The sequence below is a fragment of the Oryzias melastigma genome, linkage group LG19 (genome assembly GCF_002922805.2).
Source record: "Oryzias melastigma strain HK-1 linkage group LG19, ASM292280v2, whole genome shotgun sequence".
In the NCBI taxonomy this organism is placed as follows: Eukaryota; Metazoa; Chordata; class Actinopteri; order Beloniformes; family Adrianichthyidae; genus Oryzias; species Oryzias melastigma.
In genome coordinates, this window is record NC_050530.1 from 23,894,704 (window position 1) to 23,908,639 (window position 13,936).

Consider the following 13,936-nt stretch of genomic DNA (forward strand, 5'->3'; position numbering starts at 1 on the left):
GGCTTTTGGAGCTCCGCCCCTGAGCCCCCTGTCTGATTATGATAGCTCTGTGTCTCACTAGCTTAAATCTTCACCTCTCACATATAAACCTCCATCAATCTGGGTAATGTCCAGCCGTATGGTTCTGATCCAGATGTCAGCTGGATAAGGAAGTGAAGATCTTCATGTACAGAACTTCCTCCAAAATCCTGATTCTTTCTCCTTCCAGTTCACCAAAGACTCTTTTAGCTAATTCTCCAATGTTTATTGACTGTGATCAATACATTCAATCATTGGTTTCTCAGAGTTCTTGATAAAATAATCAAAGCTAACATCAAAATGCTCTTTCATTGATTTACAATCCTTTCCAACTGCGGTCAAATGAGCCGCCGTTCACATTTCCGTGGTCACATCAAGAAGCTCCGTGGAGTCTGGTGGAGATTTTCCAGCGTTCTCAGTCCTGCTACCGTAAGTATTGGATGAAAGAAGATCATTCATTCAAACAGAGTCTGTCCAAAACAGTTTGATTGATTTAAAAGGATAAATACTCAGAAATGTAAAAACTAAATGATTTCTTATTACATTTGTTCTCTTTCAGAAGAAAAATTACACAAATACATGTTAAAAACTCTAAAAACAGGATGTTCATCGGAGGAGGACTTTAATACAGATTTTTCTTTTGGATTATCCAAACATCAAATCCAGTTTCTGGTTCAATCCACCCATTCAAACCACTCAAATCTGTGAAAGTATGAAAACTGAGTCACTTTGTGAGCCCAACAAGGAGTCCATCATCCAGACCAAACCATTCTTGAGTCTTTTTCTATGCACTGTTCTGGTTGAATATTATAAACTTAGATTAAAGACCTCTTTTGCATGAGAGTCCTGGTCAAGATGAAGATACTCTCAGTATTTTGTGGAATTCTCTGTTTCTTTGAGTTAAGCCTTGAAGACTTTTAATGATGGGAGTTGGGTTAGTCTCCAACTTTTTTGTTAGATATTCCAGACTACAGGAGCTGCATGTATGAAAGCTTTCTTCCCGAGCTTTGTGTGGGCATATATGACAGTAAGCAACACCTGATGGTTTTACTGTAGGGAGTGGGTGTGAAGGCTTCTCTTCTTAAGTAGATGAAGGAAGCCAATAATCCAGATAGATTTATAGAGCTATAAATGAAAATGTACCAAAGGTACTACATTCTAGTTTAAAGAGAATCCCATTGGTTTGTGCAGTTGTGGCTGGTAAAGTGGAATAGTAAACACTGTCCACTATTTGAAGACATGAGGCAGAACCATTCAATTAAAAATAATCTAGCACAGATATGCCTTAAAACGAAACACATCTTATTTCGATGAAAGAAACCTAACACAAGTCTTAACTTCTTTGAGGAACTCATCAATTAGTACACTAAGGTACTTGAAATACAATGTTAGTTTGGACTTCTCTGCCTTAGAACAAGTTTTAGTTGAAGAAACAAAAGCTTTCTATGATCTCAGTGAGAGATGACCCACAACAATAAATAACTGTGTCATTAGCATAAAAGTACAACTTAACTTCTGAGATATTTTGCCCACTGTAATAAAAATAGAGGATAAATAAAAAGGGCTCTAATACCAAACCCTGTGGCACTCCTTTTTGAACGAGTCCTCATACTTAATACACTGAGTGCTGGTATAAGAGCATGCTCTGAAAGTCCAGTTCTAAGTAATCTGTCTATTAAGACTTTCTCCTCACATTCAAAACGTTGAGTGTTTAACCCTTTAACACCTGAGGTGTCAGCAGTGGTACTTAAACACAACATTTTTCACATACTGTAACTTTTCAACCGTGAACACGATAATTCCAGCAGATTGGCGACGCAAGCCGCTTTTCTCCTTCACAATCTGCTGGAATTATCGTGTTTCTTGAAGTTTCTAACCTGAAGTGGAAGCAGACCCTTCAACTATGGTAAAAACCAACTCTCTTTGTTCACACCTTCATGGATTAACCTCAGTTTGACTATTTTAGGTTCTTTCTTTATTTTGTACAGGAGCATCAATCAAAGAAAAGAGGTTTTGTTTTAGATCACACATCTCAGAGATCATTTCTATCTGCAGACATACAAATACAAGAATTATGAACTAGCATAAAACATTGCAATGCAAGTGCACAATTATTTCAAAACAAAAACAAGAAAGAGTGAGAGAAACACCGTAAAAACCGTTTTAAAGTAGGAAAGATTTAATATTTTTGACTTGTCAGATTTTTTATTTTTTTTGATAATTGGGCCTTTTTTAAATAAAAATTATGTTTGAGAAACATGTTTTGAACAATTTTTGGCATAATCGGCCCTAACACTGCTGCACACAAGTTCATCAATGGGACTGCAAGTATCCTCATCATCCTCATCATCATCATCATTCAGCAGCAGCTGGCTCTCTTTGTCAGCCTGGTAAAAACCTGTCTTTGAACTAAACATCTGCAACCTCTAAATCCTGAATGCAGGCTTCTTATTGTCAACCATATGCTGAAGGATACGATCAGAGCAAGGATCTGTCGGTACTTGTCTGCGCCGAAGGCTTTACGGTGACGGCTGGGGGGCAGAGGGGGGGATTACGGTCTGGGTTTAGCACAGTTTCCTAAGAAGCTGCTGACAAAAAGAGGAAACGTGTTTCCTTTCTTTGGATATTCCAGTTTGAACTGTGCCTGCATCCTGTTGTGTTTTCATTCTTGTTCTTAGTCTGATACAGTACATTTTAAATTCCTCCTGGAGAACAGAATATTTTTTTTAAAGTTTGATTTGTTTCTGAGCATAGAGATAATATTTTCTGTTGTAAATGTTTTGGATTTCACTGGAAAATTGTTCAAAGTGTCTCTTCCTTTGTCCAGAAGTGGCTAGGATAGGCTCCAGCAACGCCTGTGACACTGCACAGGACTAGGACTGGATGGCTGGATGGATGGATAGATGGATGGAGAGATAGTGGATGGATAGATTAATGGATGGAGTGATAGATGGAGGGATACAGGATGAATAGATCGGTGGATGGATAGATGGATAGATGGATGGATGGATGGATGGATGGATAGATGGATAGATGATTGATGGATGGATGGATAGATGGATAGATGATTGATGGACGGATGGATGGAAGGAATGATGCATGGATGGAGGGAGTGATACAGGATGGATGAATGGATGGAAGGATGGAAGGATGGTAGAGGGAGTCATAGAGGATGGATGGAGTGATAGAGGATGATGGATGGATGGATGGAGTGATAGAGGATGGATGGATGGATTCAGTGAAAATGAACCATACTGATTCTGCCCTTTGCCAGGATCCTCCCTCCATCAAAAGACTCCGAATAAATCTCCCCTGACGTGTCATGACCACCATCTGGACGATTCATGATGACCTGTCACATCACGGGTCGTGTGAAGGCACGTTTTGAGCTCTTTTGACATCCGTCATTAAGCTGAAAGTTTCCGTTCTGACGGTCAGAAGTGTTCCAGAGTCAAACAGGATTCCAGCAAAAGTTGGATTTTTTAGGAGCTTCACTCAGTGAAAGCAACCAGGAACTTTCAGGAGCTTCTACGCTAAACACAAAGAACAATACAAAAGAGTAAATGAAAGTTTGTCCTCTTTCTACAGTTACTTTGATTCTAAAGATTTTTTTTTTTTTAGAAAATGATCCCGTTCCTGCTGTCTGGACTTAAAACTGTAACCTCAGCCAAGGAATGAAACTATTATTACTCAACAACCTCCACTGTGCTTCAGTCATGTTCATTCAAGAGTTCATCAACTTTGTTCCAAAAGTCGATGTTATTTCAGTCAGTTCTCATGTTTCTCCTTTGACCATCAACCACATTGTTCTCCTTTTCTCTTCCAGCTGCCGACATGGACTCAGACAGAACCATGAGGTCTGGAGAGACTGAGATGAAGTTCTGTCATTCTGGACCTATTGGGACTTTTCACTCCCTGAGGATTATTGTCCAATCTGAAAGCTTCCTTGAAATCTTTTTTTTTCTGCAGAGCTGTAGGTTCAGATATTTCTAATCTTTTCTTGTGTTAAAGTTATTCCTCTCATATCTTTGTTAAAGGTCCTTCCTCCAGCTTTCTTAAGCTCAATCAATCAAACAATGTCAAACACAAAGGTGATTGACATAAATGACATAAACATTTGTTAAAATAACAGTCATTACATTAAAAGTAAAAACAGTAAAATACAAACATAAAAAGGAAAGATAGATTTAAAGAGAGTAAAAATGTTCAAAATGAAGAAGTTGATTAAATCAGTTGTTTAAAAGGTTAGTTAAAAAGTCTTTAACTTACATTTAAAATTATTCACAGAAGCAGAAACTTTCAGCAAAATCTTTGATTTAAAAAACTTTTAATTTCTCACCAAATAAAGTCTTCCTGTGTTGAGACACTCCGGACTTCTGCTTTGATCTCACGTCTTACAGATGTGTTTGTCTCAGCTGCTTTATTTCACTCGCAAAATCCTGGATCAGAGTGTGGCTTTCAAACCTGATTGGGAAAGTGCTGTTGTGTCAGTGTTCTACTAAACTCTGGAATAGGTTAAAGCTGAGCTCAGACGAAACAATCCATAAATATGTTAAAAATATCGACAAAGAAAACATCAAACAAGGGGTCAAATGAAGCCACTTGTGAGTATATGAGTACTTGGCTGGTGTGCAAGTGTGTTTCCTTAACACTTTAACACTGGAGCTCCAGTGTTTATGTTCTTTGATTTACTGTAGTTTTTCAACCGTTAACACGACAATTCGCTTTTTTCTTCCACAATCTACTGGAATTGTCGTGTTAACAGTTGAAAAGTTAAAGTATGTTAAAGATTTTGTGTCTATTCCTATCTTAATAGACAGTTTACTTAGCATTGGGCTTTCTGAGCATGCTCTTGTAGCTGCATTTAGTGTATTAAATATAAGGACTCATCCAAAAAGGAGTGCCACAGGGTTTGGTATTAGAGCCCCTTTTATTTATCCTCTATTTTAATGACATTGGGCAAAATATCTCAGAAGTTAAGTTGTACTTTTATGCTGATGACACAGTTATTTATTGTTGTAGATCCCCTCTCACTGAGGTCATAGAAACCCTACAGAAAGCTTATGTTTAAGTCCAGAACTCACTTCTTCAACTAAAACTGGGTTAACGGTTGAAAAGTTACAGTATGTCAAAGATTTTTTGTTTAAGCGTGAATGAACTATCTCTTGTATAGACCGTCTTGCTGACCCTCCTCTGACCCACCTGGACCAATGCTTTGTGGTGAACTGGTCCTCAGCCACCATGAGCGTCTAGGTCAGGGGTGTCCAAAATAAGTCCTTGAGGGCCTTCATTCATTCATTCCTTCGTTTTCCAGAAATCCTGCCTTATCTGCTGCTGATTACATGGATCAGGTGTGTTTGGCCAATAAGGAGCTTCAAAGGCAGGTTGGTTGGAAAACAAGGAGGACACCGGCCCTCGAGGACTGACTTTGGACACCCCTGCGTTAGTCTCAATCTATGGTCTGAGTCTATCCCACCAGCATGCAGGATGTCATTGACCTAAAGCCTAACTGCCAAAGACTATGGACTTATTGCATCACAGATAAACCTTTCTTTATTCACATTGCTGAGATCTCTCCTTATGGAAGTGTCCGTTTGGCCCCAAGCTATGGATCGTTGGCTTGCTGTCATTGCTCCTGTTCCACTCATCAGGCTGGTAACAGTGCCTCTGCATTCAGAGCTTCACAGGTCAATGTCCACTGATAGTCCATTTGTGGGGAGACCGTGAAAACAGAGGACTCTAAGAGGTCAACGGTGTCATTGTGGATCATTTAGACCACGAGTCAAAGTCAAGGCCCGGGGGCCGGATCCGGCCCTCAGGGCAATCCTATCCGGCCTTGTTATCTTGCGCTTATTTTTAACTTCTATAATTTTGACGAAATATATTTTTATGCAGAGTTAAATATTGAAATTTATCTAAGCTTTAAGTTGATTTTTTCTGGAATCATATTCCTGCCTGTTTTTATTTATAGTAATAATAAAAAGTGATGTTTTTAAAGTTTTATAAAGGTCGTTTTAGAGTGTTCAATAAATGTTTATCCTGTTCGACCCGTGAACTAAGGCGTGTTTTGGATTTTGGCCCCCTGAGTGATTGAGTTTGACACCTCTGATTTAGAATGAGATGAATGAACGTACTCACAATAAAAGGGTGTACTTCATCTGGAGATGCACAAAACATTGCACATTGGTTATGGATGTGAAGCGATGTTTACTCCGCCCTCAGCAATAGGCATTCCAGCAACCATTTCCAATGAAAAGTATGTAAACCAGGGGTGTCAAACACATTCTGGTTCAGAGTCCACATTCAACCCATCTGATCTGAAGTGTCAGACCAGTAACATAAAAGCAAAATAACCTAAATTGTTATCTGTAGCTTTGTTTTTTTCAGTTGAAAACAACCTAGTAGCCTAATCACTTATCATTATCATTATTATCATTATTATTGTTTGAGCTGTTATTATCTTTTGACGATGACATTTTGGTAATTATGGTGTCATATTTGATCATTTTTATAGCACCCTAACAGCTGTGAGTAGCACGCTCCAGAAAAAATTCTGTTTATTTCTTGTTTACTTGTTATGGCGGTATTTCTTTTCCTTTGCTTCCCCTAGTGGCAGAAATTCGTATTGCGTTCATTTCTTTAAATACCTGAAACTTGCCACAGGAATGGGCTAGAAACTGGCATTTTCTTTTCAACATCCTTGTATTTTTTTCCATCTTCACAACTGGTCCAGATAAAACCATCTGCCGTATGTTTGACACCTCTGATGTAAACATGTATATACACATTTTGCGCTTCCATGTTCAAACTCTTGTTTTTACACATCATTACACACATTTTTCATACTTTTTTCTGACTCTACTTACAAAACACTGAATGCGCATTGCCAGATGAACCAGGTCGTTCATGGAAGTGCCAACTGTTTGAAAATTGATCATGAAGGAGGAATTGATAATTGCTGTTTGTGCCTGGAAGGATTTATGACGCCAAATCTTTCATATATTGGAGGAAGATGTGAAGGAAAACACAGAGAGTAAGAGTTGTGAGATTTACTCCGCTTTAACATTTCCCACCAAGCCTCTTCCAACTGTAGGTGGCGTACATGTGCTGGTAAACAGTAGAAAAAGAAGAAGAAGCCCCTCCCTGCTTGTCCAGTGTGAACACCATGGGCTAAACATTCGAGAACTTAGCGCACTCTTGACTGCGCCCGGTGTGAATGTAGCATAAGCCCTGACATGCCAACTGAAACTGTAGCAGTGGTGAAGGAGAAGTTAAAGTGCAGCCATGCAGTCAATCCACTGTTGGATTTTCGGCATGCTCCAGTAGAAATCGCTTCCAGTCTTTCCCGTTTGATTCAGGGCGACCAAAATGATTGTTTGGATTTAATCCGCTGATGCTCCGACATCTTCATCACTTGTTATCCACACACACACATCTTTTTGTCCTTTTCATTGCACTCATGTCTACATTTCATGCGTTTCACTCACCCTGCAGGCTGTTTGGCAGCTCATCTTCTAGAGAGAGGGAAGACAGTTTTCAAAAGAGTAAAAAGACGGGTCAGACTCAGAACTCCTCTTCCTCAGACCAGAGTGCTCCTCTTCTCCCTCTCCCTCTCCGCTCTGTCCCGGCTCAGGTCAGGCGTTTGCGGCTCTCCGTGACCCGAGGTGCTGTTGGGCTCATAGCGGCCCGAGGCGGGCGAGTTCTGCATGACCACCAGGCGTATGGGGGACTGGCTGGGCGGCGCCGGGGTGGCGTCCTGGGTGTACTCCTTAGTGGGGTCTTTGCCACGGCAGTCATACAGGATGCAGGAGATGAGGAAAACCAGGAGTAGGATGACGTAGCTGGCTACCAAGATGATGAGGTTGAGGGTGACCGGGTCAATCTCCAGGTAGAATTCCATGAAACCCATGGCGCCGCTTCATATCTCGCCAAGGTCCACAGAACAGACACAAACCGGAGCGCGGCCCGATGGAGAGAGGCATGAAAAGAGAAGCAGAACCAGCAGACAGATGGAGAGAAAGACCACAGAGGACGCATCAGCGGCTGGGCAGTGACAGGAGGAGGAGGGGGGGGGGGCTTTGCTGCTCCAACCGCCATTAATCCTGACTGCCCCCCCACCCAACTTTTACTCTCAACAGCCAATGACTAAACCCTCTCAGCTTTAATAACTTAAGCCTCCGTTTTTGATGTTTGCTCCCAGTGACAAAATCCTACTCAGCAAAATAGAGGACTCCGTGCACACCTGCCCCCCACCCCCACCCCGCCACAGCACAGCTGCACATGTCAGAGAAGACGGTCACGTGGGAAATCAAATTACTTTAAAAGCAAACGAAAATCCAGACGATAATCTCGGAGCATGGTGACAATGTCACAGCAACCTCCTGATTCCTGATGGAGAGGCGTTCCGGCAGCGAGCCTGACGGTCTGTGGTTCCACGCCATCCAGCAGAGTCAAGGGACGGCTCAGTCAGGGAACTTTCAGTTCTTTCAATATTTCTGAAGTATAAATTCCCAACCACAGTAAAGAGGTGATTTAAGGAACTTGTATGCGAGTCTGTTAAAGTAAACTAGTATTATAATATATACGACAATGCAAGTGTGAATGCTTTAAGCTGAATGTGGCCGCTAAAGATACCAGAGCTAATAGCTGAAAACGCTCAAACCGATAGCTCTAAATGCTCAAGGCAATAGCTGAATACGCTAAACTTTAAAACATGACAAAATATGGATGTGAAATTGTAGTAGTTATTTTATGTCTAGTAAATATATTTTTTTAAAGCACTGCAATAGACATCTGAGCAGGGGTAACAAACTAAATCGCAAAACAAAGCTGAGGTCAAGGGTCAAACAGGATAAACATTTATTGAACACTCTAAAACTACATTTTTAAAACCATAACTTTTTAACATAATTATGAACTAGATATAAAGCATTACCTGCAATAATGCTAGTGTGAATGCTGTAAGATGAATGTGGTTGCACGGTGGCGCAGTGGTTAGTGCTCTTGCCTCACAGCGAGAAGGCCCCGGTTCAAATCCCGGCTGGGACCTTTCTGTGTGGAGTTTGCATGTTCTCCCCGTGCATGCGTGGGTTTTCACCGGGGACTCCGGCTTCCTCCCACCGTCCAAAAACATGCCTCATAGGTTAATTGGTGACTCTAAATTGCCCCTAGGTGTGAATGTGGGAGTGAATGTGTGTGTGATTGAGGCCCTGTGACAGACTGGAGACCTGTCCAGGGTGAACCCCGCCTTCGCCCATCAGTAGCCGGGATAGGCTCCGGCACCACCGCGACCCGGAAAGGGAAAAAGCGGCCAAGAAGATGAATGAATGAATTTGGTTGCTGAAGATGCTGAAATTGATGGATAAAGATGCTGTTGATAGCTAAAAACAGTGAAGCTAAAATATTACCTCAATGCCTAATTAGCCTAAGGAACTTAAAAAAAACTTAGGTTAGCCAAAACAGCAGAAAAAATAGCTACTTTAAAACAGCCTAAAAAACTGAAATAAAGTCTAAATTAGACAGCTAGCATGTAAATATTAGCTTAATTCCAAAACAGACTAAAATACTAATAAAAACCTTTAATTAGCCAAAACCGCTAGCATACTGAAATTTTAGCAAAACTCCAAAAAGGCCTAAAAAAGATCTTCGTAAATGCCAAAATAATCCAAAAATCTAGCAAAATACCAATTTTTAAAACTTTAAAACTGCAACTTTTTAACATAATTATGAATAATACACAGACAGGAATATCATTCCAGAATAAATCAATTTAAACCTTAAATAAGTTTCAATATTTTACTCTCCATAAAAATATATTTTTTCAAAATGAAACAAGTTAGAAATAAGTGAAAGATAACATCGGGTCATTAATAACAATAAACTAAAATGATCTAGGGGCCCTTGACTTTGACACGTATAATCGAGTAACAAAACTGAGTTGTGAAAGTTGTCCTGTAGACATCTACAGTAGATGTATATTAGTGATGATGACCATAATGGCTCGTTTACAACACACAAGGCATGATTTAAATCATTTATTTGAGAAAAGTTCACACAGAGATCGCCACCCACAGATCGGTACTTGGAGGGCGGACGACAAAAATACGACTGAACCACAGAGAACATCAGTGCACAGACACGCTTATAAATACTTGATAAGTTAAACGATGGGTATAAAAGTTCCCAGAAAAAGTGCAAGAAAAGACTTCCGAGTCCTTTCCCTGTGAGGCCCTGCTGAGGAAAGGGTCAGCTAAAACGGTCAAACTGGTGATGAATAAACAAGGCTTCAGTGACAAAACACTAAACAAACATGGATGATATAAATAATGCTGGAGTGACACAAACCCCTCAGGGCTTTAGAGTAAACCACAGGTGGGGTTGTGTCAGTGATGCAGATTTTATATCCGCAGATTCCCCGAAAGTCACCTAAAATCCCTTTAAACCATCGTTTTCACCTGAATCAAATGTTACAATTAGATGATAATATTGCACCAGCTCACCTGTGCAGCAAACACAAACCAGTCCAGGTGAAGGACTTGCCTTGCTCTAAAAAGGTTAAAAGTGGCGCGGCGGCATCAGACGGGAGGCTCCTCCCTCCAGAGGCCTGGCTGCCGAACAGAAGCGTCCTGTCTGAGGTCAGAGGGTGCTCTGCTACATAAACTCAGACCCTCAGAGAACCACAGCGCCCCCTGTTGACCCGGATGTCAGGTGAGGGTGCTGGTGGAGGGGGCGGAGTCAGTTAAAAACGGCAACAAAAAGGTGAAACCCCTGAGGGGTCAACTGGTGCCTCCTGCAGAACTGAAGTTCAGAGCCCGTCAGAATGAACCGGGTCAGTACTCGGAGGCCCGCTGCTTTCAGGTGCAGCTCCTCTGAAGTGGGGGCGTAGTCCCTGTCAGGTGTGGGGGTGTGGATGAGGTGGCAGTCAGAGCTGGTGAACGATGCTGTCGGCGTGGTTGGTCGGGGTGTCCTGCTGCAGCCGATGCCACTGGAAGGTGGTGCTGGGGAACCCCAGCTGGTCGTCCTCGTTCTCCTGCTCCTTGGCGAACTCCATGAACACCTGAGGAGCAGAACGGGGGGGGTCCCAGTTATCGAAACAGCCACAGAATCCCAACATTTAAAGACCCACTCCCATCAAAACTCCATTTCTAACATGTGGAATTTTTCTGATGATGGAGTAAATATATATACAGATAAACCCTCTGGAACCTACAGTCTAAAACTCGTTTTTTGTCTACTTTTGAATTACCCTCCGTATTTTCAATTTGAAAGACTACCTGCTGCTTATTTGGTATCATTTTAATTTTAATACCTTAACTTTGTCATTTTTCCATGTTGTATTCACACACTAGACATAAAATCATGCAAAAACAAAAGATTTCGTCTGGAAAAATGGGATTCATTTTTCTGTGGAAACCCCGAAAATGTTTAATAAACTGTTTTCACAACATAGATTGAAAGCATTAGTAGTAATTATATAAAAACAACAAAAATTACATTTGTCAACAAACTAATCAACATGTTTTTGAATGAAAATACAAAAACGATGTCTTTGGGTCACATATATTTCTGTCGACAGAGGAACATCACAGACCTCACAGCTCCAGGATGTGATGTTTCTTCAGCTTCAGAGAGCCTTAAAAATCACATTTCTCTCCTAACAGCTCTGCTGTCCATTTGACATTTTTCCTGAAATTCTGTTTTTTTTTTTTGTAGCTTTTTTTTCCTCATAATTGTATTATTTATTGTGTTTGCGAAAAATAATAAAACTGTTTTTGGGAGAGGTTTGATCCAGCTGGATTTCAGGTCTGCTCAGCCTGAATCTGCTCAAAGATGGGGGCTTGTCTGTTCGCCCTGAACTGCTCGTCTCTTGTAACAGCGGCAGGCGGGAGAACCGTTGAGTGTTTGGGATTTTTTAGAAACGCCGCTGCTCGTTCTTGTAGTTAACTCATGTCGGGCCCAATCCCAAAATAAAATAAATAAGATAAAATAATGAGTGGTTTCCTCCTCGTTGGATTTCTAACAGCAGACAGCTCAGTTTGGCTCCGCCCACCACCACCGTGGGCCTGCTGCTCTGCTTTAAAGCCAAAAGCTCTCTGCTTTGAACTGTCAGCAACAGGAGGGGAAGAGGGGCGGGATTGCTCTGTCCCGCCCACAACTCAGAGGTAAATATCTAATCAACCCCTGCTGCTCTGCAGAAACTAAATCCTGGAAAATGACAGTCTTTTATTTAATTAATTTTAAAGACCACAGGGAACAGCCGATGAATAGATGATGGGAGTGGGACTCTAAAGGAAGCATCAGCTCGGAGCTGCAGTTTTTTCACCCACCTGCTCTAAAGTGCACTGGGAGAAGTTATACTCCTCAAAGTTGAAGCTCTGTTTGGCTGAAAACAGCAGAGACAGAAGGTCATTGACTCGCATCGGCTACAAAACGTGATGGCATCCGTGAACCGAACAGAACTCACCACTTTCCAAGCAAGCGAAGGCTGAAGACAGAGACGAGACGTCCTCCATGGGAACCTTGTAAACCATTAGCGTTGCAAAACTGAGAAACAGGCAGCAGTCGGGCTGTCAGAGAGGAAGTCTGCCCTCACAGATCAAACTTCACGTCATCTCACCTGTCCTGCCTCACAGCATGCGGAAAGATCCGCAGGATCTCGTCGTGCAGATGCGCCACCTGCTGGAGGCCCGTGAGCTCCTCTCGGAGCTTCACCTCCAGGCTGTAGCCGCGACCGTACTTCCCTTTTAAATGCTGGATGGAGCCGATGCACCTGTTCGGACAGACGGAGGGTTATTCAGTAGATCCTGGATGCAGGGAGCTGTGAGAACCTGCCGTCAGGATGAACCTCAGCTGGCCTGAGACCACGATGGCCACGCGGTCGCACACAGCCTCAGCCTCCTCCATGTAGTGCGTGGTGAGAATGGCTCCACGCCCACAGTTCCTGAACGCAGCACGGATGGCCCTCCTGCAGAGATACAGGACACAGGTGAAGCACAATCCAGCATAACACAGAAACACACACACACGGTCGCACAAAATCATGTTTCAATCTCAGCGTGAAACGACGGCTCGCTAAAACGTCAAGTCCTCTCCTTCTAGCTTTTGATCCAAAGTCTTCAGACTTCCTTTTCTTCTTTGTGAGAGTTCATCTCCATCGCTAACACAATGTAAACTTACTTAGCTAGACAACCTGCTGGTATGAAAGAAGAGTTAATATTTATGGTATACAAGACATTTTCTTTTTTTTTTTTGTCATTATTTTTTTTTTGAAAAAGATTCAATGTACAGCAGTTTTACAGTGTTCATTACACAGGTTTCTCAGGCAATCCTTTAAGCGTTTTTTGTTTTGTCCATAAGTTCCAGAAACATAACAAGCCAAGTTAAGGCAATAACATCGACAATAAGTAAAGAACAGGAAGAATAAAAAAAATATTAAAAAAAACATATATATATATACATATATATATATATATATATATATATAACAAAAATAAATGCATATATTAGATATATATAATCAAATAAACTTAAATAAGGGTGCATATACTTGTAATTTTCAAACAAATATTTCTCTTATATCTTGGGTAAAGTGCGATAACATTTCAACCAATAAGAAGATGCTTAAATCGAGTTCATCCGAAGCCCGCTCTGTTTGGTGAAATATGTTTGATGAGTTTAGACCAAATTTGGCAAAATTTTCCCTTTTGAATTTTAAGTGTAAATGTCAATTTTTCCATTTTAAAGAATTCGTATATTGTATCCAGCCAATTATCTAATGTTGGTGGAGCTGGGTTCTTCCACTTTCTTGTTATCGTTTTTTTACTTGCAGCTAGAAATGCCTGCAGCAGCTTTTTATCTGTCCTAGAGCGGTTACATGGCCCAGGTAAAGATTTACAAGACATTTAATGTTACAAACACA

The 13,936-nt window shown here is 41.2% G+C and overlaps 2 protein-coding genes across 3 annotated transcripts in view; both read right to left on the reverse strand.

Moving 5' to 3' along the window:
• The window catches only part of si:ch73-256g18.2 (small integral membrane protein 36), a 9,338-nt gene extending 1,309 nt beyond the window's left edge, over positions 1-8,029 (reverse strand). Inside the window, exon 1 of the mRNA XM_024285296.2 lies at positions 7,506-8,029. Within this exon, the coding sequence (XP_024141064.1) occupies positions 7,598-7,927 (330 nt within the window). The 5' untranslated portion in view covers positions 7,928-8,029 and the 3' untranslated portion in view covers positions 7,506-7,597. The remainder of the gene's footprint in view (positions 1-7,505) is intronic.
• A 2,008-nt stretch (positions 8,030-10,037) lies between these two features.
• Positions 10,038-13,936, reverse strand: part of abca5 (ATP-binding cassette, sub-family A (ABC1), member 5) — a gene marked incomplete at its 5' end in the record, with an annotated part of 28,392 nt that continues 24,493 nt past the window's right edge. For both annotated transcript variants that reach the window (XM_024285073.1, XM_024285072.1), the window contains 5 exon segments: positions 10,038-11,074; positions 12,345-12,400; positions 12,482-12,561; positions 12,635-12,787; positions 12,863-12,982. In XM_024285073.1, the coding sequence (XP_024140841.1) occupies positions 10,940-11,074; positions 12,345-12,400; positions 12,482-12,561; positions 12,635-12,787; positions 12,863-12,982 (544 nt within the window).